The sequence below is a fragment of the Nothoprocta perdicaria genome, unplaced genomic scaffold (assembly GCF_003342845.1).
Source record: "Nothoprocta perdicaria isolate Ctin4 unplaced genomic scaffold, notPer1 scaffold_0, whole genome shotgun sequence".
NCBI classification, from domain to species: Eukaryota; Metazoa; Chordata; class Aves; order Tinamiformes; family Tinamidae; genus Nothoprocta; species Nothoprocta perdicaria.
The window spans coordinates 1,823,584-1,844,870 of record NW_020454092.1 but is presented as its reverse complement, the minus strand read 5'-3'; the positions used below and the strand labels follow the sequence as shown (position 1 = coordinate 1,844,870).

The 21,287-nt window shown below is 39.4% G+C and overlaps 1 protein-coding gene and 1 long non-coding RNA gene across 3 annotated transcripts in view; one reads left to right on the top strand and one right to left on the bottom strand.

Annotated features, from left to right (window-relative positions):
* CERS6 (ceramide synthase 6) overlaps nt 1-21,287 on the top strand; it is a 95,625-nt gene that overhangs the window by 55,736 nt on the left and 18,602 nt on the right. For both annotated transcript variants that reach the window (XM_026040868.1, XM_026040149.1), the window contains exons 5-7: nt 14,899-14,949; nt 16,819-16,911; nt 20,504-20,632. In XM_026040868.1, coding sequence (XP_025896653.1) covers nt 14,899-14,949; nt 16,819-16,911; nt 20,504-20,632 — 273 coding nt within the window. The remainder of the gene's footprint in view (nt 1-14,898; nt 14,950-16,818; nt 16,912-20,503; nt 20,633-21,287) is intronic.
* LOC112949208 lies at nt 18,336-19,634 on the bottom strand. Its single transcript, XR_003249838.1, has 2 exons — nt 19,537-19,634; nt 18,336-18,422 (listed from the first exon to the last, which is right to left on the bottom strand). It is a non-coding gene; the product is annotated as an uncharacterized LOC112949208 (long non-coding RNA).

Sequence of the window (21,287 nt, the reverse complement as noted above, 5' to 3'; positions counted from 1 at the left end):
AATTTTGGAAACATTAACAAGCCCTTCCTCTGTGAAGGGAACGTTTATTCCAGTTTGCAGTCACTAAACTGGGAAGTTGGTGGTAGCTGACTTGAATCGGATGCAAACGTAACAAAACGCAACTGCTGCCACTGCCAACCTGAGCGGTTCTGAAGCGCCTCCGAGAGGCCTTGCGCATGGGACACGTGTCTTGAGTACACCTGKGGGCTCGGCAGGGACAACCACACCAAGCGTGGAGATGCCTCATCTAGCCTCGTGAAGTGCTGGATTCCAACCTCTAGCTTGTATGGAATGTAAACATACCCTATGAGTTCAGGGAAGACTAGCAATAAAATTGCGGGATGCAGTGGAAAGTTTGGCTTGAAATTTAGACATTTAACAGGATATGCCTATTTTATGAGCTGAGGATTTAAAGCTCTGTAGAGCCAGAACCAATTAGTAAATTGTATCCTGACTTTTGCAGAGGACAGGCTGCTTGTAGAGCCTTTGGCTATAGGTGCTCAGTCTATGGAAGACAAAGTCACCTTTTTTCTCTCTCAGTTAATTTTACTATAATCTCTGCTTTGAAATCAGACCTTCTCCAAAATGGCTATTTCATTCATCAGAAAAGCAACAATTCTCACCTGCAAATACTGGCCAAAAATGTTTCAACACTATATTGAGAGCAATAGCTTCTCTCAGACTAAAACAAAGAAACTTCTAGTATGTTTAAATAGATATAAAATGCATGTGTATATGGCTCCATCTACACGTAGGCTGTAGAGGGCAATATATTGAAAATGTGTTACACATGCCTGTGAAGCTATATTTTTGTTCCCTAGTTGCAAACTCTGAATGTGTAAAATGAGTTATGTATAAATTAGAAAAGCCAAAAAAACAAAATTCAGCTATGTAGTTAATGCAGGATGGGTGTATATAAATAATTTTGCTGCAAGAGGTATAAGAAGAATTGTATTGTATTTTTTCCTTATAGAAGCTAATTACCATGGCTAATTTAAGTTACTGTGGTAACAGTGAAGACAGTTGTTCACTCTGTCTGAAACAATTTGTACATTAAAATAAAGTCTATTATCAATTTGAATGCTGATGAAATTTGATTGATACGAACTGAAATGTGGTCATGAACCCTGCGCATACGAGCAGTACAGAAAGCCATGGGTTAGATTGCTGTCTTTATCTGATTATTTTCCTAAGCATAGTTGAGTAAGGAATTTTACTTCTCTTTGAATATCTAAGAATATGTCCTAGCCCCCCTATCCTGTTCAGGAAAAGTGAGTGCCTGAAATGAGGGCAGCAGTGTGCCTCTGGTTTAAAAATCAGGCACTTGGGTGTGTGGCAGGAATTGTGTCCTCGGCAGGACACAATTGTGAGTAGACTTACAGTGTTTCAGCAGATGAAGGTTCCTGACCTTTCTGAAGGTTATTTGTTCCTTTTAGTTCTTTAAAAAATGAATCGAGCAAATCCAAGGAGACCTATTTTTATACATTGCAATTTCCAAAGTGCTAGTGAAAAGGGGATTAATTTGGACTCTTTGTTACCAAGATCATACCTGAGCTGTGCTAGAGGTTCAGTAAAACAACAGTCAGCTGGAATTGTGATTGATTGGCCCTTAATGGGTGAGGAAGCAATCCAAGATGCAGGCTTTGAGGCCAGCTGGTCTTTCTCAGGTGTCCAACAGCTCTTCACTACAAACACACTATAGGAGACGCATACTGTTGCTCTTCAAAAGCCTCGTGCTGGCTGCAATGTTTTATTGAATCCTATTTTTAAGAATGTTTTTGAAGTCTTTTTGGCGGCTTCATAACAGAGCAGTTGTGTTGCAACAAAGGTGATGATTTCATCTTCAAAGAGCTGCTCAGATATTCAAGTGCAGCATGACTGTGAATGACTTTCTATTCCTAACATCACCCATTCTGTCTACATACTGCTGAAAAGGATTCTGTCTGGTTCGATGCTCAGTTTTGAAGTTAGCATTTTACCTCCTTTATTTATTTGCAAAACTGTGCTGTGTCTATGGTTAGTGTGTCCACCATGTCATGATGCTGTGACGTTTGCAGTAAAATTAAGCTGCTATATAAAGAGATTGTTGAATGCTTTTAAGGAAGTTGCTCCTTCAGTTGGTGGTGGATTGAAGGATGAGAAAAATAAATGGAAATAATTTTGGAAATGATCCTATTAGAAATGAAACCTACAGTGGCAGTATGCTATAAATATTCTGCCCTGTCACTCGCATGTTGTTGTAAATTAGGCTACAGATAATACATGTATGCATGTGTATATTCTTATAATATGTATAATTACATACTATCTGGTGCGTAATGCTGATGACATGGTATCAGCATGCTTCCCCAAAGTGTTTTAGTTAATATGTTTTAGTGTGATAGCTCAGAAATGTCTTGTTGAATATGAATCTTAAACTGTGAGGCCACTCTGGCAGGATTTGCGTACATTCGTGTTCTCCTTTGTGCCAGCTGAACTGCTTCCTGTGCTGATCTGTGAGCAACACTGCATTTCTGAAACCAACAAATAGGAAGGTGTCAGGTGTTTAAATTAATTGCTTTACATGAAGTGATGCTGCAGATGAATTTGCTCTAGTATCCAGGAATTAGCTCCCAATCTTACAGGAATAACTGAGTATGTTGAATGCAGTGGAATAGAGTTAATTCTGTTGTAAAAGTTTCTCAGCTATTGCAAAGTTATTCATAGAGTGTGTTGCCTGTTACATGTGTGGTTAGGAGCCAGGCTGATCAAAATGGTTAGCATTTCGTTTATCACTGCTGCTTCCATTCTTGTTGCTGCACCTGCTGTGTCTACTTTTACATGAAGTTAATTCTTCAGGTTATTTTGCAGAATGGGGTAATACAGGAGATATAGTACAGAAGTAGTAGTCGCACTGCTGCTTGGAGTACGTAGGACAGGCAGAAATACTCTCATTGCAGTGAAGAGGGGCAGAGGTTGCTCTGGAGCCTTGTGAAGCAATGCTGCTCTCCGATGCTTTGCTGGGCTCTTGGGAGGGGGCTAATGCGAGAGGCGTGCGGCTCTGCAAGGAAGCAAAGCCTTTGGCAGGTTATATGTGCCCTGGAATTGGTTTGGACGTTCTTGATTCTTTCTTTAACTGGAAAACTAATTGCTCAGTGTCTGTAAGTGGTGGAACTTGTTAAGTTACAATACTTTTGGATGTTAAAATCCCATTTCTCACTGCTTCTCCGAAAGTAAGACTGAGCCTTAGGTGTTAAATCAAACAGTGGCTGATTCACTGTGCAAGCAGGAGAGAGTAGTTGTGCCAGGAGGCTCCTGGAGGATGCAGGTGTGGAAAAGGGAAGCAGTGAATTACATTGTGGGTGGAAAGAGTTTGCTGTAAGACCAAAGCTAGATTCCATCAATGGAAGAGGAATTGGTTTCAGATGTTTCTTCAAAAAGGCATAAATATGGTTCAGGGCGTTTAGGGGAGAGAGAGTGCTTTAGACATCTGAGATTTAAATCATGAATCGTGCTGTGAGAAAGATCAAAGTCAATGGAGAGATTAAATTTCAGATGACTGGCACTTCAGTGAACATCAATGAAGAAGAACCAAAGCCTTCTGGAATATGAGATTTGTTCAGAGAAGGTCAGTCTGCACTGGGATTAATTAGTTGTGGAAGCTGTTTGACGTTAAGATTATCAACTGGATCAGGCAAAAGAGGGCACAGAGAACAAAGAGTCTCGATTTATTTGTGGCTGAAAGAAAATAGAAGGTGCTTGTAAGAAGCAAGCAAATGAAGAACAACAGTAATATCCTTAATCTGGTAATAGGACACTGATGACAACAGGACTTTCAGATGCAGACAATGAGAATGAATTTGACATAAGCAGGGGGAGAAAAAACAACACAGTAATTTAAAATATACCCAGAATTGAATTTCACTTTATCTGCATGGAATCCTGCTGGGAATATTTCATAACCACCGACAACAGTGTAGTAAGTAAATGCTCTCTAATTAATCAGATCTTTGGATAGCCAAGCTCTTACTGAGCTATACACAGCATCTTTAATATTTTATACAGTGCTGTTGCTGTGGCCAGTGAAATGGGTTTTGTCAGACCCTGTGTGCTTTCGCGGACAGGTTGTCAGCTTTGACTTCAGCACAATAGTCACACTCCCGGCAGCTCAACTTCCTGAGTGATAGGAATTGCTCAGTGCTGTATGTATAAAAATAGCCGAGCTGGAGGGAATACTTCCCAAAGTGTTACACTGGGCAGTTTTATGATAAAAATAGTTTTAATTCATCTGAAAGCTAAGGTAGGTCATTCATACAAAATTCAAAGTATTTAGAGCAGTGCTCCTGTGCTGCCACGAGTCAAAGATCTTTCACGGCTTGCTCTTTGGCTGACTGAAGCAGTCATATTTTCCACAGCTGAGCTTCAACACTGAATACATTCAATATATTAGAGCAGGTTCATAATAGTCTGGCTGGTGCTTCAAACTGCTGTTACTGAATTGAACTGATTCAGTAGTGAGGCAGTGGCCAGGAGGAAGAGAGCTGGAAGCTCATTTAGTTTGGTATAACCTTTAGAACAATGTGTATTTTTATGCTATGGAAGTCTATGAGTTGTAACTCTGCTTTACATGATCTTAAAAGCAGTAAGAAAAAGAAGCTTACCAGTTAAGCGGATACATTATCAATCGTTCAGTGACCATTTTTTTATTCAAATAGTATTCCTTTCAGGAATATAATTCTGTCTGGACAGATCTCCTGGTGGGATTATGAATGGCAACAAGGAAAGGTTCCTGGTCACTGTCTGAGTGGGTAGCAGGAAGTAGAGCAAAGCGATGAGAAAGTTTATGTAGATAGCAGAAATAATTACCTAAGTCTTAAAAACGTGTACATTTTCTTTCAATGCCATTTTCTTTTAATGTCCATTTTCTTAGGTAAATGTTATCCCAACCATGGACTCAGAGCAGAATGGGATTCCTTGCGATATGTATTGTTAAAGTTGTCTCTCAGCTTTACCTCATCCTGTTAGAGAAAATATGGCCTGAGGCAGATGTCCCTCCCTGGGTTTTCTCTCGGCTGTTCTTGGAGACTCTGTCATGGTTAAATATGCAGAGACAGAGCTGGCTGGTGAGGGCTGCTTTGCCCTGGAGGATGAGTTGCCCTGATCCAAGGTACACACGTTAGCCTGAGAAAAACGCCGCAGTTACGAGGGGGTGAAGAGGCAACTTCAGTCTGTTTGTGACTTTTTGTTTCTAGGATTACGGCCTCATTCTTGCTGTGCCAGGGACTGAAATGCCTGCAGTCGGTCCCTATGCCAAGATGATGCTGCTGGTGTGGATGGAGGCAGATGCTCCTGCCTGTTGCAGCCATGGGTCAGGAAGGAGCTCAGCTCCTGCCTCAGCCCCACAGTTCTCCAGCTAGAAGCAAATTGGGCAAGTTCTTGTTCTGTCAGGGTGTCAGTGGCAGTAACGAGAGGAGTTCACTGGCAGGTTTCCTCACCACCACCCATAGGGGCCCCACAGGACTCAGCGCGCGCACGCGCACACACACACCTTCTGTCTGTCTGGACATGAAGCAGTTAAGGGGTGTAAAATAGAAGATTTCGGTTTTTTGTTTTTCTGTGTTCAACTTCTTTCACATAGGCAATGTAGGATCAATAAGTATCACTTTATTAAACATCTGATTTTGTCTCAACATTAAATGTCCAGATCGCTCAGTACAAAGTTTTTGTTTTGTTGTTGTTTAAAACTGACCTTGCCTCTGTGGGCCAGGTACAGTGTTATGTGTTGGTGAAACAGGCCATTGTGATTCCCTGCTCCCTGCAAAGGAAAGGTTGTTTGGGATTTCCAACAGGCGGCTTCAGCAGTGTGCTCTGAAGAAGCAGTAAACGCTTCAGTAAGTGGGATGGAAATCATCGGCTTGTCAAAATTAGTCACATGTACTTTTCTGACAAAACAGCTACAGGTATTAGCTATAATTGTGTAAAGTAAATATATAACCATGAGTTTAATTACTCATTACTTTCATGCAAGTCTCTGAATAGCTATAATATCAGAGTACAAAATGCTAGAAAATCAGAGGAACTTTTAAAAAGTTGTGTGCCATGAGAAAGCAAAACGTGTTCTTGAGTGGCTCTGCTTTGCAGCAGTCTGAGCTTTGGACAGCTACCAGGCCTGAACTGGTGTGGATTGTTTCTTGCTCCTGTGTGTGTTTTTGCTTGTGTTTAACTCTCTCTTGGAATTTTTGCTGGTCCCTTAAACATATGATAATTTTGCTCAACTCTGATTTGAGCAAGGTACAATTCTTGGCATAAATCTCAACACTCTCTTTAGGCAGTAATTGCAAGCCTCCAGTTTATAGCTGCATATTGTCTTTCTTAATAAAACAATTTCACAAATAACCTCCACGATGCAAATGTCTAGGTTAAATGGTGTGGTCTGGCTTTGTAATTGGAAAAACAAGGCAGCTATCAAGCTAATGGGTTTACAGCCTCTTTACTTCACTAAAGTGTTATGAAGCATCTGGAGTGCTCTGCTAAATGGGCCCATTGCCTTTTGGTACAGCTTTCTTAGTATGCTGAAAGAATGACTTCAAAATGCATTGGGGATTGTCACTAGGAGATGTTACCCGCCAGCAAGCAGGAACGTTAGCCAGGTTTGTGCACTGTTTACAGGTCCACAACTGTCATAACATAAACCTGTAAACTATTGTAGCACCACAGGCTGCACAACTTGCTCATGACAAAAAATCATTAAAGAATTTATTACTACTGCACATGAAGGCAAAGATTTTTAATACAGAAGCAAGTCACAGAAGTAGTGGAACAAGAAGGTCCTTGGATGAGAGCGAGTTGTTTGCTGACACGATGTGGTGAGAAGAGAGGGAATTTGGTAGCGCCGCTGGCTGGCTCATCCAGGCCCGTTGAGGAGACGCTGCAGGGAGCAGCTTCTCGGACTGGCAGATTCCTCGGTGCTGCTGAGCACTTGCTGGGGGCTGCTTGAGGGCTTCTGAGTGCCGTCTGGCAGAAATGGTGCAGGCTTTTTGTCTCCATTCCTCTCCACCCTTAGCTGTGTATTAAGACTGTTCCAGATACTCTGGAATCTATTCCTTTTGCAGCTTTGTTTTAAATTACTGGGGGCTTATTTTGCATATCATCTGAAGGTGGAATTGCGCATTCATCAGTACAAGATATAAATGCTGCAAGAGATCTTTGTACATTGTATTTTTAAGCAGAGAAGTTGTAGATATGTGGAGTGAGCTTGCTCTGCCCTTCTAGATCACTTTATGTAAATAAATCCAAATTCAAATTCATATTTTTTCTAAAAATATTTTTGTACACATGCACACATTTGCATTTGAAATGTCAAGTGCATCTTTCAGTGAATGTTGCTAATCTTGGCCCCTTATGCATCCTTTCATATATTTTATAGTTTCTTCTTCCCATTACTTGAAGTATCATTTTTAATTCTATTTGGAAATGAGAAGTGCAGGTTGATGAGAGGAAAAGCTGAGCATTGTACATTGCAAAAGCTTTTTTTTTCCCTAAAAAAACTTGTTTCTACAGAAACAAAGCACTAACCTCTAGAGAAGCTGCAGTCCTGTGGATCCTTATGACAGCTTGCTTAGTCATAATATATGAAGAGAAGCTCGGCAGATTCATAGGCAATGTGTCATATTGTCTTTGCTTGGGCTTTGAGCTGTGCCAAGAAATATGAGTGATTGGCTCTGTGAAGGTTTTGTGAAAATGCTGTTCATGGTGTGAGAAGCAATTGCATCCCAAACCAAATCACAAGTCACTAGAAAGAAGAATATGTAGAAGCTGATGGAAAATATGAGCTAGGGATTTTTTGTTTTGCTGAATTCTCTTTGTTCCCTGCATGGTGTTTGGTCAGTGCCTAATAATTTTATGGATGGAGAAAAAATATTAAGTTGTGATGTGTAGATAGCTAAGTACTGATGTTTGTGGAGAATATATTTATTTATATACTGTTTTTTGAGGGCACCACCATTCATCCTGCCATAAATAATACTAGACAGCATGGCTGGCATTATTTACTAGTAAGGTTGTGACATAAAAGTCTGTCACACAAGGCCACTTGAGATTGCCTGGTATAATATTTGAATAGCTGATCAGAAATACTTTAGTAGCAATATAACAAGAGATTATTTTGGCATGATTTAGAATTGGTCTTATGTAGGCTGATTTTGGAGGATAAGATGGCAAGAGCAAGCCATTTCTTAGGTGATTAGGGAGCTTCAGAGACATCTTATCCATTGCTCCAATGTTAGCCCATGAAGGTTAGACAAAGTTAGTAGAGTAGTAGAGTAGTTAGTAGAAGACTAGAAAATTTGGAAAAACTGAGACAACATTTTGCTTATTCCCTTCATAAGCCTAAAAATAATGGAAAATGAGGAAGAAGTTTGTTTATTTATTTTGTTTACTAACCTTGTCGTGCCTTGTACTGGCCTTGTCGTGCAGTGAGTGTCTCTTAGTTACCCCCGCTTTTCCCGGGCACTCGCTCATCTGCACCGTGCAGGACAAGATGTAAACGTGCTCTCCTGCCTGCCTTACTTGTGCATTGCTACCTGGTAGCTGTTGTTTGCTGCTGTTGCTTTTTAACAATAGAAGTGAAATGTACTCTACAAGCTTAGAGTTTTGTGACTGGGGAAAAATGGTTTCTACCTTGTTTTGTAAACTTAGCAGCTAGAGAGGCAAAAACCACCTGGGCTATAAGATAATTGATTCTTAATAAGGCAGACTTCTCGCCTTCTGCAGATGAAAACACAGCTCTCCTTATGCCATTTTCATAGGGCTAGTAGAGCATACAACTGTGCCCCGCTTTTCAAGTGCTACCTCAATGGGTGAAATTGTGTGGTTTTAATCTCATTTTGCTGCAATAATGCTGAAGTAACAGCATTTCTTGGCACTTTTTTTTTTTTGGTTGGAGCAGTGCTTGGAATATGTTGAGAGCTAATAAACTCTCAGAGCTAATAATGATTGCAGGACATAAATTACAACTGAACTCATTTAGCTTATTTTAAAATAATAAATCAGTGTGGAGATAAAGCATTAGCAAGGAAGACATTCTTATTACTTTATTGTCTTTCCTTCAGAAGAGTCTATGTCTGGTTCAGCTTTGACTTGTTTTACAGTAGTTGATATATAGGAGATTTTCTGTAGCTAAAGAGAAAAGACTTTCACTTCATTTGTACTGAAGTAAACATTTGCTTCCTTGCACAATGTACATGATTCCCTGAAGAGAGGAAGGCAGCTGTAGTCTACACTAATATAGATCCCGATTAAGCCAAGAAAGAAGATGGGGAAGGAAACCCAAGGTTGCTGTGGAATTTGAATCTAAGAGATATAAGACTGAAGAGTCTTTTCATTTTACCATAAAAGGCTGAAATCATTTTTCCACTGGAACACGAAGCTCCAGCAGTGGGAAACTACCAAGGGGTGTTGTGTGTGCTGCCATGGAAATCTAACTTTCTTTCAAATGTCAGCAGCAATTCAGCATCCCATGCCAAGAGGATGCAGGTGTTGCAGAAAGAAAGAAAGAAAAAAAGACAATCAAAGTAATTCCCCACTAAAAGAGTACTCATTTAAACCAGTGAGCATTGAGACACTTTTTAATTGAAGCATGTAGAAGATAAAATGCCAAAAAAAAAAAAAAAAAAAAAAAATCTGTTAATTACAAGTGGTTGTCCTTCCACTGATGTTTTGAAAGGTGCTGTTCACTAAAAGCCTGTATTTTTCAATTTCTGTATAATAAAGAAGTGGAAAATGTGACATACTTTTATATTTCGCAATCAATAGAAAACTGTAGTCTTACTCCCCCCACACACTCCTCATATTACAATTGCACTCCTACACAGATAAACTGCAAATTTTGCAGTACTGTGAAGTGTACATGCACATGACGGTGAGCCTCTATCCTGCCTAGGGTGAGAGAATGCAGCTGCTGTGGATGAAAAGAGAAATTACACTTGTGTATCAGATGGTGCGTGTGAACTCTAGGGCTAAGCACAAGCCACACAACATTTTGGAGGCTGAGTAAACCCTGTGCAACCTTCTGGCCTCAGTTGTACAACTCGTTACCAAGAGGAGCAAAGACCTCTCTTGATATAATGAAATGCAAGCAGTGGTATGGATGCAGTAAGTCATTTAAGCATATATTTGCCCATTTTAAACAGGAGTGAGGTGAGTGGAATGATGCCAGAAATATTTATTGCCTTGACTTCAAAGCTGCTGTTTTCTTTAGCACTTAATTTACTTGTAGCTATTGAAAACAAATAGTCTATGAACTGTACCCAAATGTAGTATCCAAAGCCCAATAAAATCTCCACACTTTGCTATTCTAGAATAGTGGGAATATTTTCAGTGAATGCTCAGGATTTCTCTTTTATGGTGGGCTTTTTTAATTATTGTTTTCCAAGTTAAAAATGTTTACATCTCTTTTGGACTGAGAATGTCACATTTATTGTTTCGAAACGTGTTTCAAAAGTAGGTCAATTATGTTTATTTTTCTGCTGAAAAACTCAGTGAAGTTTTTATTATTGTCAAGGTTTATTTGGGATATTAGGAACCCCTTTGGGAGCTGAAACGTGTGCATGTGGTCAGGAATATCTTGAGTACGTAGCAGCTCTGTCTAGTACTCCAGGCTGCCAGGGCAGAAGCTGATCTGCAGAGATCTGGGTTTTGTTGTCATGAGACTTAATGATGTGCATCTGGAGCTCTTCCTCTGACATGTGGTTATTTGTTTCAATTTTAAGGATGGGAAAAAGCAAGCCAAATGCCAGCAACGCTTCTGTAGTTTTTGTGCATCTCTTATTTATGTCATACTTCCAAGTTTGAATATATATTGTGGGGAAGAAGTGCGCCAATGTTGGTGAATAAAATTGTGTTGTTGCATTTCTAGTTGTACTGGGTTGTTTAGCTGGCTCAGTGACTGAAGTAACTTTAGCTGCACAAAAGCAGTTGCTCTGCAGAATTGTGACCTACGCTGTAACTTGCCTGAAGATACATATATATCATTTTTAATGTTAAGAGACAACCTGTTCTAGAATATGTTCATGGAATTTGCGTGTACTGATAAAATGCCTGATGTACAGGGATACAGGGGTACCTGATAGCTGGCTGGCTGCCAGTAAGGAAAGTCCTTGCACATGGCATGTGCACTTCTTATCTGTGCCTTTGAGGATCTGGTCTACAGAATTTGTATTTCCTCTGCTCCATTGGTTCTGTTGGGTAGATATGGATATGGAAGCGGTGTTCTTATTTTTCTTACTGTATGATGAACCAAAATCTAACTTGTTGTCAAGTGATGCTTCACCAGATGCATTTTTTGCCTTCCCAATAAAAATATGCACAAAAAAAAAAAAAAAAGAAAAAAAGAAAAGCACAACCTTTCAGGCAACTCATTGACCGGGGGAAGCAGATCACAAATAGAAGTTTCTTTATTATGCTATTTTTTTTCTCCCCATTTACTATTAGAACTGACCTATATTTCACATGCTAGATGTTAACAGCGCTTGGAGCAAAACATTCAAATTTTCATTGCTTTGAGGCTTCTGAAAATCAGAACCCAATTAGAAGCTTTTTCTAAAGATCTACCTAGGACAACCAAACACAACAACCCGAGGCTTCTGGCTAGTGTGCAGATATCTCCCTTCATTTGGTCAAGTTTAAAAAAAATCCTCAGTCATTCCCTTGTCTCAATAGAAGGTTTTTCTGAAGCTCCCTAAAATTATTCCCTTTTATCACAGAGTTAAAAAGAGGTTTGATGTAGCTTCTGACATATTTTTGTAAGGAGAGGAAAAGAATAGATTTAGCCTTTATTCCTGTAAATGACAGCAGATTCAACAGCTGTTTATCGTCCTTCACTGTCAGAGATGCTGCACTGATTCGGCACGGCACCGAGGTGCGGTAAAGCTCAAGTTCCAAGCTCCATCATGTCACATAAGCAAAGATTTCAACATTGAAGGGCTTGTGCTTTGTGCTTGACAAAACTGAGGGTGAAGGTTTTAGTATTCTGTTTCCAGTTGAAGAGTGCGATTTTGATTTCTGTTTTTCTTTGTGTTTCTGCTCTTCTTCCCATTACTTATGTTCCCCTCTTCTCCAAGCATCATCTTTCCACTTTACTGTCTGTTCTTGACATTTAAGTGGGCAATGGAAACAGTAGCCCACTTAGATTTATCCAGGAAGAATCTGTTTTTTCAGCTAAATTGTTAACGCTTTTTTCACTGTCCATCATGGGAGTCCTGGGGGAGAGCTGAGCGTATCTGGGGAGCTTATGCGGGTGCAGCAGAGCCCTGAGATGTCAGTATTAAGTCCTTCCTAATGAATTCACCCCTTACCACTGTGTCACATTACAGGCTGTGTGGATATTTGTAGGATCCTCTCCTTCCTGCTGAAGCCTGGAGAGTGTACACCACAATTGAGGTGCAGAGTGGACTAAACAAGATTGTTGCTCATTGCTTTGACTACAACCAAGCTCTTCATGGAAAAATTAGTGTCCCTGTAAGGCTATGCACACTGAAGATAAGAGAGGAAGGTTGTGCTTAAACTGAGCACTCTTTCTCTGCCTGAAGTTCTCTAGGACAACCACAGCCTGCATCCCCTGGCACTGGGAGCCAGAACCAAGTAGCTGGGCAAGGGGGGAAAAAACAGGGAACTGGGACCAACCCAAGGTGAGAAGACACTGTAGATCCCCTGCTTTTAAGCCTCTGTTGCCCAGCTGTTGCCCCTGTAGGATCTAACGACTTCCAAGCAGCATTGGAGAAGCATTTTGTTTGAGATGGCAGCATGGCCTCCTGAGGCCTGCATGAGTTGGGAGATGGAGTCGTTCCACACTGTATTGGTCTGTGAGACTTAATGCCTATGTTATGTCCTCTGTCTGTGGTGTCCTTTCAGGCTTTGTGCTAAATCTGTAAGAGCTTCTCCAGTGGAGCCTGGTTTATTTAGTGTTCAGCATTTTAATTGCATCTAGACCTCTATATCTGCAGCTCCTGTAGCAGGCATTTCTCTGAAGAAATCTTAAGATGTCACAATATTTGAAAGAGAAAAATGAGCATTTTTTGCTAGCACCTGTAATTTAGGTAGGAAAATAATTGGGTAGGAAGCATCTCTTATCTCTAGTTGAATCTGATATGAAAGACAGTTATAGCTTTTCAAACCTGGCTAAAACTATGAATTATTCTACAATATTTGGATGGTTCTAATTTAGGCAGCTGCCAAACAAAAATATTCTAATTTCTGTATATCAGTAACACTTGCAGAGGAGCTGTGCCTGTTTCGAAGGACCTTTTTCATTGCATTTACTTAGCACAGTAAGTTCTGTGAAGAATGCAATTAATCATTTGCATTAAATCTTTTTTTTCTGAAAAGAGAGAAGGAGAAGTTTGAAGGAACTCTTACCATTCTTACAGCCATCTTATTGAGGGCATGTTAGAAACTCTAAGAAGCCTGTTATTGGTAGATGCTGGTACCCAGCTATGGTTATTATAAGTATTATGTTTCCAACTCGGGAGCACTGAAGATGTGTTTTAAGTTGTATTTTATTTTGCTTTCCATGAGAAGGAGAAAAAAAAAAAACCATCAAAACAGAAAAATCCTTTGTGCTTATATTACGTAATTGCTAATCAGCAAAGACTGTAGGGATGTTCTATAAGATAAATCATATTTAGAGCTCTTTTCTCTTAAGCGGGGAGTGGGGATATAATGCTGACTAGTGTTTATACTGTCTGTTTGCATGGTGCAGTTCTTCCCTATTTATAAAGACAGTAGTACTCGCTTCATTCTCAACTTGGGGCTTCAAACCCTAGAGCAATATTCTGCTTAATGTTCATTTTATTTGGTTTGACACTCATATACAATATTTTGCATGAGTTTGTTACTATGCTTTGCCTAAGATGGACTGCTCCACCCTATGGTAAAATCAAGATAACACTCTCCTGCATAAGGGATTCATTAGAAAGAAATATAGTCTTAGTAGAAACAATACTGTAAGGGTAGGTATATATTAATCCAGGACACCTGCCAAGTGTTCTGCACCCTTTACACTAGGACATATAGCAGCTGAGAGTTTGTCAAGGAGTTTCGCAGAGACTTCAAATCCATTTTTCTTTCATGTTTTTAGCAAGATCCTTTGGCTGTAGAAATGTGCTTCTCAAAATATAAGTGCTGCCAGAACTCAAGATGCAGCTGTGCTTTGCAAGACAAGAGTATCTAAAAGGAGTCCTTCCTGCTCACACACAAAAAAAGGAAGTACAGCTGTTTTGGTTGCTGTTGATTGGGCCATGTTCTTACTGCCCATTTTAAAAATATTTAATGATGGAAGATGTAGGGTAGAAGGGCTTGCCCATATGTCCTTTCCGTCTAGAATCCATTCAGTTACACAGAAAAGAAGGAATGAAAGACTAAAGAATTCCAGACACCAGAGTATTCTGCACGATAGCAAAGTCTATCATCTCTGAACACTCTTGTCACCAACCAGGAAAGCAAAAGGCAGGATTTACTCTCTAGAGAGGGTATGACTGGGATTAAGTACTGTATCAGAAGGTGCTTATATGTTCACGTATATGCAAGGAAAGTTCTTGCCAAGGGCCAAAATTTGTAGTGCTGTTGAGAAGGTAATGTGAGATATAAGCACTTGGCCCCAAGCTGATGGATGTGCAGCCTACATGCTTGTGAAATGCATTCGTGTAAAGTCATGCTGCACCAAGTGAAAATGTCTGTCAGTAGTCAGATTGATCTAATGCATATTGTGAAACTTTGATAAATCTATTTCTTGTCTTCACCTCTCATGGTCTTTAGAACAAGTGCAAATACTCAGCTGTTCATATGATTTTGTCTTTCAGCTGTATTATCTTTGTGCACCTACATTTCATAGTTTTTAAAGAACTTGTTTTCTGTCTTTCTCAGACACCCTGGCTCTGGAATACCAGACAGTGCTGGAACGGGTATCCAAATCAGGTACGGTTTATAGTGCTGCTTAGAAACGAATACACCACCTCTGTACAGTTATTTTTATTATGGTGGAGCTGTACATAAATATCAGGCATCTTTAATGGGTTGCTCAGTAGTATTTAATGATATTGTTAGATACTCGCCATCTTGCTTGAGTTCAAGACAGAGAGTATAACAGGGGTTATCATACCTGGAATACACTTTGATCCGTGAGTTGGTGCTACTGACTCATGCCTCTTGTTTTGATAGAACTAATTTTCCACATGACTTCTGTGAGAAGAATAATTTTTTTTTTAACTACTACTAAGCTCATTAGAGAGAAGTATCAGTATGTTCATGGCAGAGGAATGGGCTTCAGAACCTGTTCAGGAAAGCTAAGCTCCACCTGTTCCCCTTGTCCCTGTGGTGTAAAGGAGAGGTAGTAGGAGCTTCGAAGTTGTAAAGTATAACATCTCCTTTAAGTAACAGATTTTTCAGATGTGACCTAGATAGATGCTCTTCAGAATTCTGTATAACTTTTGAGGATGGCTTTTGGTAGCATTTTTAAGGGTCTGAATGCTTAAGCTGAGCTTCTTTAAAATGCCTTGTATTTTTGCTGGTGTTTAGTATCCAGAACTCAAAATAGAGATCATCAAGGCATTGCACTAGCTTTTCAAATATAAATGGCAATGAATTCTCCAAAACAATTAAAGGATAATTAAACAATTTAAACATTTAAAAATTAAACAATTAAAGGCTGAAGGAGTTTGGTCTAAATAGCCCCAGAAAGAGAAAAATGAATTCTAACAGTTTTCAACTGTGCATGAAGTTTCTGTGAAGAAAGGCATAACCTTTCTCTGTCCACAATTGGATGGACAAAAATAGTGACTTAAATTGCATCAATGGACTTTGGAACAGCCTGCATAGCGTTAGGGCAGCAGCAGAATAATGATTCTGCTATGAAGTGAGTCTCATCATCCCTCCTAGTTTTAATGAACAATAATTTGTCACAAATGATACAGCTGCAGTTGCTGCTGCCTTGAGCCAGGCAGGACTGGATAACATCTTACGATGTCTTTCAGCCCTATTTTCTACTATTTATCTGATAATACATGCAAGAGAGACTTACTTTGGATGAAAGAATATAAGTCTTATTGTTTAAAGAAAGTGTATTTACCAGATTTGTGAGCAGGACAAAGAGATGATTCAAAAAGATAGTTACAGCTTCAAAGAGTGGCAGTTAGACTTACGATATATGAAAATAGTGCTACAAGTAAAAATGGCTGAAAATGGTTTTATTTGCTGCTTAGTAAAGCAGCAAATAAAAATTTAATTACTTTCTTATTCCCCAAATGTTAACATCTTCCTAGAAAACAGAGATATGCCCTAGAAAGCAGTTGGAGTCCTTAAAAACAGACTTCTATATTAGAAAGAACACTAGTTTAAAATCAGAGTGTTTTCATCATGAGCAGTTCTGGTTATACATTAGCTTTACTTTTTTTTTCTGGTATGCTGTAACATTGTTTCTTTTGTGTTTTAAACCAACATTACAGCAAGGTGATTTAAATAATCTTTCAAAACACTTTTAGGATCTTCTGTACTGCATTTGAGATAGGATGTGAGCTCAAATTTAGGCAGAATCCTGTTTATTCGGTGTTCTAGATGGAAAACAACATAAGTTTCTGGTATCACAATATTGTCAAAATTTAAACAAAAAAAAAGCATTAGGTTGGGGAGCTCTTCTTTCTTAGGGCCATTATACATTTTTGTTTTTCCCATTGGATGCAAATGTAGAAGTCAGTTATTCATCTCTGTTGAAAACATCTTTCCTGCAGACTCTAGGTGCATATTGTGTAAAGTTAGTTCCCTTTAACCTTTTTTATCTCTGTCTTTCAGCCACTGACACCTGATATTCATTATTACTACTTAGTTGAATTGTCATTCTACTGGTCCTTAATGTTTTCTCAATTTGTTGATGTCAGAAGAAAGGTAAGAGCAGTCATTTCTAATCACAACCTCTTGCAGATGCTCAACACTGAGAAACTAGTGTGAAGTGCTTGTTGGTACTGTGATGTGTAGTTTTTTTTCTGCACATTGGGAAAAGGGAAATCAAGAGCCTAAAGTAATCAAATATTCAAAGGGAAAAGGCATCAGCAGATAAGCTGCTGATCCTATACAGTGGCTGGAATGCAGTAGAACGCTCTTAGCAGCCAGTAAATGTACCAATTATTTTGAGAGTAAAATGATGAAAACAGAGCAGGGCTGCCTCCTAAATTCACAGTGTTGCTTTGCTAAGACCTGTGAAGGCTTTAAATGTATTCTTCTATAAAACAATGGTAAAAACAAGCATATATTTAATATTAAAATGATACTACATTTAATCTTTGGAGTTATAAAATTTCAAGTGGATGAATGTTGTTTTATGTTTAATTATGTCATAGCATGTGTCTCAAGTATACTGGCCTTTATTTGTGTTTTCTTTTTAATAAAAATATTTAAAATATAACCATGATAAACCATATCAACTGTAAATTAAAACTGTTGCCAATATGTTTGTCTTTCTGATAACTGAAAGGTACTGGAAAAGTGCTCATGTTCACCACAGAGCAGATGGGCTTTAAATCAAAAAACTAAACTCTGATCAGATGAAGACCATTTTGCCAGCATCAGCAGCAACCAGCTCCATTCAGCTCTGTTCTTTCATCTAGGTTCTCCTTCAAAAAAGAGTAGATCTGTAGAGTGCTAATTCATAGCAAAAGAGGCAATACAAGTCATTCTATAGTAACAATACATTGAGCTGTATTCTGAGCTGAGATTCTTTTTTCTTTTTTATGTTGTGAAATGATTTAATACAGGTAGAAGGACTTGATAATGTTTCAATATTCCTTTTTCTACTGTCAATTAAATTACTATAAGCTAGGAAAAAAATTCTGGGATAATAGGAATTTAGGAGGAGTATAACTCTGAAAGAAGAAATAAAGAATCCAGTATGCCACAAAAAAAAAAGAGTGCTATTTGCAACCATAGTGTGCTCCTAAAAATCTTTTATTATAGTTACACGTATACAAAAACACCCCTATATTTAAATTGGCTAATCATTTTCCAGAAGTAGATATCTCTAGAAAGTCTCTACAAATTTCAAAACTGTATTGGATGATACATCATAAACAGAATAGACAGTTTAGGGTGAATATATGTAAATCTCTTGCTTGCATTATTTGTAATGCTAAGCATCCCGTTAATCATGAGCTTGAAATGGGTACAACTTCATTGTCTCAGATAAGAGATGCAGAGAAACGGGGCTCAGTTATGCACGCAGGGAGTAAATCCAGGCAGTATGTACTATTCATTGAGCAATATATAAACCAGAAGCAAACTTCTGCAATGTTGCTGCAGAAGTGTTCAGGTTATTGCTGCAGAGAGGTGTCATGTTGAATCAGTCCCCCAGCATCCATTCAGCCTTCTAGTCTGCACAATTACGTATCTTCTTTATTTTCCTCCTAAAGGAGAGGAAAACATAGCAACATTGCAGTTGTGAAGCTAGTGCAATTTTACAATAATAGGCATTTTTTAAGGAATATTTGTTTCCTGACTATCTTCTTGCTTACATAAAAAAACAATTGGACAGTTCTGTCACGCTAGCTTGTTAAAGGAGATAGTAAAATAATCCTGAGGGACAACTGCCTCTGGGCTTTGGTTTGCTGATTTTATTCGGGACCCCATATCTTTGTGATAACAACATCTGCCATTAAGTGGTGCAGTTGTTACAGGGGATGGGCTTACCAGTTAGGAAACAGCAATGAGTGCTACTAAATGGAGTACAGCATACTGCTTGTCACAATAAAACACTTTAACGTTTCTTCACCCAGAGTGTGCAGGGGACTCATATCCTTGCAAAGAGTGATAAATGCCTGCATATTTCTTCTCCCTGAATGTGCAGGGAAAAGAACTCAGTGCTAAGGAGTTATCTTAGCTCAGCGTAACAGGAAAGGGGAGGAGAGGGAGACTCACGGCCCAGCCTGAGGGGTTAGTCAAGTACTGTTCTTAATCCCTGCTCAGCTCATCAGTGTTGTACCATGTCCTTTATACTATTAACAGGAAGCAGATGTGCTTGTGCTATGGTCACCCTTATAAATGATCCTTCCAACATCCTCAGGTGAATTCCTTAAGATTATCTGCTCAATCAGCAAGGCAAGTTTGGATTTCTTAGCAGGTTTTGCAAGCGTACCAGTTCTTCAGCAAGTTTGATGTTGTTCGCAAATTGTAGCGAAGCGAGACCACGTTGCCTCTGCAAGACTTACCACCTCCCTTCTTGCTGTTATGGGAAAGTACATAAAAAGTATGTACTCCTTATCACATAAGCAGTGACCTTGCAGCTTCAAATGTTAGCTCGTTGTTTGCCCATCGAGTTCCTGAACAGTGTCTGGCTGTGCTAAAGCACAGTTATGAAAGCAGCCACAGTGATATTCACGTTTGATTCATGTTTGGTTAGTCTCACAGATGAATGTTATAACTATTTTTCCCCATATTGATCCGAACACAGAAGTAAAGCCTGATCATGCCTGTAGTATAGCTGCAAGTAAACAATTTTTAGTAAGACTGTCTCTCACTTACCTATCAATGACTTATTATCAGGAAGGTTTCTTAACAACCGTGCCCAGTGGTGAATGTTTGCAAGAGATGGTACTTGTAGCACTTTGTCGCGTTAAATGTAGAATGGTGGGCTGGGAGGAGGTCCTGTTCTTACCTAGTTAGTGCTCAGGCTGCAGACATTTCCACGGATTCCAAGTGTGCCTTGCAGAGAAGGCAAATGCTGGTGCTGAGCGGGAGCAGCAGTGCCTTTGCTCGGAAGCAGAGCGAGCAGGTGTGTGCAGGCTGCCTCTCCACAGCCACCGGCCAGGGGCTCTTCCCGCCCTAGAGAGAGCGGTTGGTGCAGCTGGTAGCTGCTGCTGCTGGGCTCTCTCAGCACCTGATGCATGAAGAAACTCTCCAATTATGTGGCCTATGATTTCTCTTCAGGGTTTTGGTATTATTTTCTCAAAACTGTCCTGATAGTTCAGCAAATTTGACTGAGATACTTTTTATAATGTTTTGAAGTCTTGTGAAGAAAATTCTCATGTCTGTGTGTCGTGTAGAAACTTGACACTTCTGCTTGACAGGTGACTGTCAATAGATTTTAGTATGGTAGGAATGTTTTTCCAGTTCTTTTCTAACTCTCTAAACTCTTGTAAATGATTGTTTTGCATGTTAAATATCGCTTGGTATGTAAGAAATATGTCATGATTTTATTTGTATGTATACATATATGTTTTCAAAGCAACTTCCATGGTAAGTGTTTACTTCATTTGTTTAAATGCCTATGAACTGAAAAGTGTAGATGCTTTGAATAATCTTTTTGCATTTCCTTAGAGTGCAATGATTATTTTATTCTGTTTAGTGGAGTTGTTAGCTGGGTATTTAATATGCATTTACATAACAGGATCTTTATGTAATATAATCAGAGTTTAAAAAACATTAACCCATTTCTCTATGAAAATACTGTATCTCACTGTTTATTTCTTTCTGCTTCTTGCTGCTCTAGGATTTTGTCATCATGTTTACACACCATGTTGTAACAGTCATCCTGATAACCTTCTCATATATAACCAATTTGACACGAGTGGGAACCTTGACCTTGTGCCTCCATGACATGGCTGATATTGTCCTAGAGGTGAGATTATTTGCGAGTGTGACACGAGATTCTACATGTGATATTTGCTATTCTGTGACCTACTGTGCCAACGGGTAGAAACTATTTGCTATACAAAGCAATTAGTTCCTAAGCAAAGATGCCAGTTCAGGATAGCAATGGTGATTAATGTGGTATATTTCCGTGCTGCAATGAATTATACTTGTATAAGAGCGTGCACATTGGTGTGTGTCTGTGACTTCAAGCCAGCTGATCTTTTGGTAAGTTGCTTGTGCAGAGCAGAGACTGGTAACAGATTGCATACCAGGGAGGAATGCCCCCAAATTTAAGGAAAACACAGTGAAGCTTTGTGTTACAATATCTGGAAAATGGTGACTGTTTGAAGTGGAAGCTCCCATTTTATGGCCATTTGGAAAACATGAAATCAATGAGAACGCAGAGCCTTTGTTTCTCAAAGAATTAAGGTGTCATGTCATGTTTTCAGTGTGCTGTGCTGTGTTGGGTACTGGAAAACCTAGCTGCTATTTGATGTACAGATGGTGAGGATCCAGAGGATTTTCCAAGTACCCATGTCTTATCCAGATAGCAGTACTAAGCGGTTGGCTTTGGACAAGAGGAGAGGAGAAGCTTCGCCCCTCCCTCTCCCTCTCCCTCTCCCTCTCCCTCTCCCTCTCCC